An 802-nucleotide genomic window follows, 5' to 3' on the forward strand; every position below is an offset into this window, starting at 1 on the left:
TGCCGCCCCAACTGTCGAGCCTGCACACACTGAAATTGACGATATGACGAATTTTGCTTTATGATACCGATGAATATGTACAAGACGAGAAAGAGCGGAAAATGGTTCCATATCTGAACTTTGCGCAATATTAAACATTAAATGAACCCAACTCAGATATCAGTATAATGGAGGTCAATGATTATACACAATGTGTGATGGGTACCTCGCAAGCATGCTTACCGATGAAAGGATAGCAGGAATGGACCCGCTGTATATCAATCTATATGCATTTCGCAATACATTCTATACAACCAGCATGATTTGCATTCAAAAAACGGTTAAACAACAAAGAGGTCTGTATACCTTGCTCACATCCAGATGCCTGTGTTGCATCGCTGCTCCCTCCTCCGCCAGAAGCTGTGGGGGGAAAGGGAATTTTCTCAAGGTTTTCACAGATATCCAAGTTTGGTTCATTGAATACTTAATGCTGTAAAACGTATTATAAGAACGAAATATTATTTTTGCCTCTATCTTCCTCGTTTTAATTTCGATCTCTTCCTCTCCTTTTCTTCCCCGTTTTCCCTCTTACTTGTCACCTTTTCTCCCCATTTTCTCTCTAGTATTTTCACTCTTTATTTTTCTCTTACTCCCCTTATCCTTTTTGCAAAATAAGTGACAACATCTAGACTCACCTTTCACACCTTTGACGACACAGAAGATATTTGTCTTATCAATGACTTCACTGACTTTCTGATACGTAAGGCGCACAGTCTCCAGTCCCTTTCGCTTCCCAGGGCCTTCGTTATTACAAAACCTGGAG

The 802-nt window shown here is 40.5% G+C and overlaps 1 protein-coding gene across 3 annotated transcripts in view; it reads right to left on the bottom strand.

Moving 5' to 3' along the window:
* Positions 1 to 345: 345 nt before the first annotated feature.
* LOC119587466 (chymotrypsinogen B-like) overlaps positions 346 to 802 on the bottom strand; it is a gene marked incomplete at its 3' end in the record, with an annotated part of 6325 nt that continues 5868 nt past the window's right edge. For all 3 annotated transcript variants that reach the window (XM_037936193.1, XM_037936192.1, XM_037936194.1), the window contains 2 exon segments: positions 346 to 399; positions 675 to 796. In XM_037936193.1, coding sequence (XP_037792121.1) covers positions 346 to 399; positions 675 to 796 — 176 coding nt within the window.

Source organism: Penaeus monodon, chromosome 22 (assembly GCF_015228065.2).
Source record: "Penaeus monodon isolate SGIC_2016 chromosome 22, NSTDA_Pmon_1, whole genome shotgun sequence".
Taxonomy (NCBI): Eukaryota; Metazoa; Arthropoda; class Malacostraca; order Decapoda; family Penaeidae; genus Penaeus; species Penaeus monodon.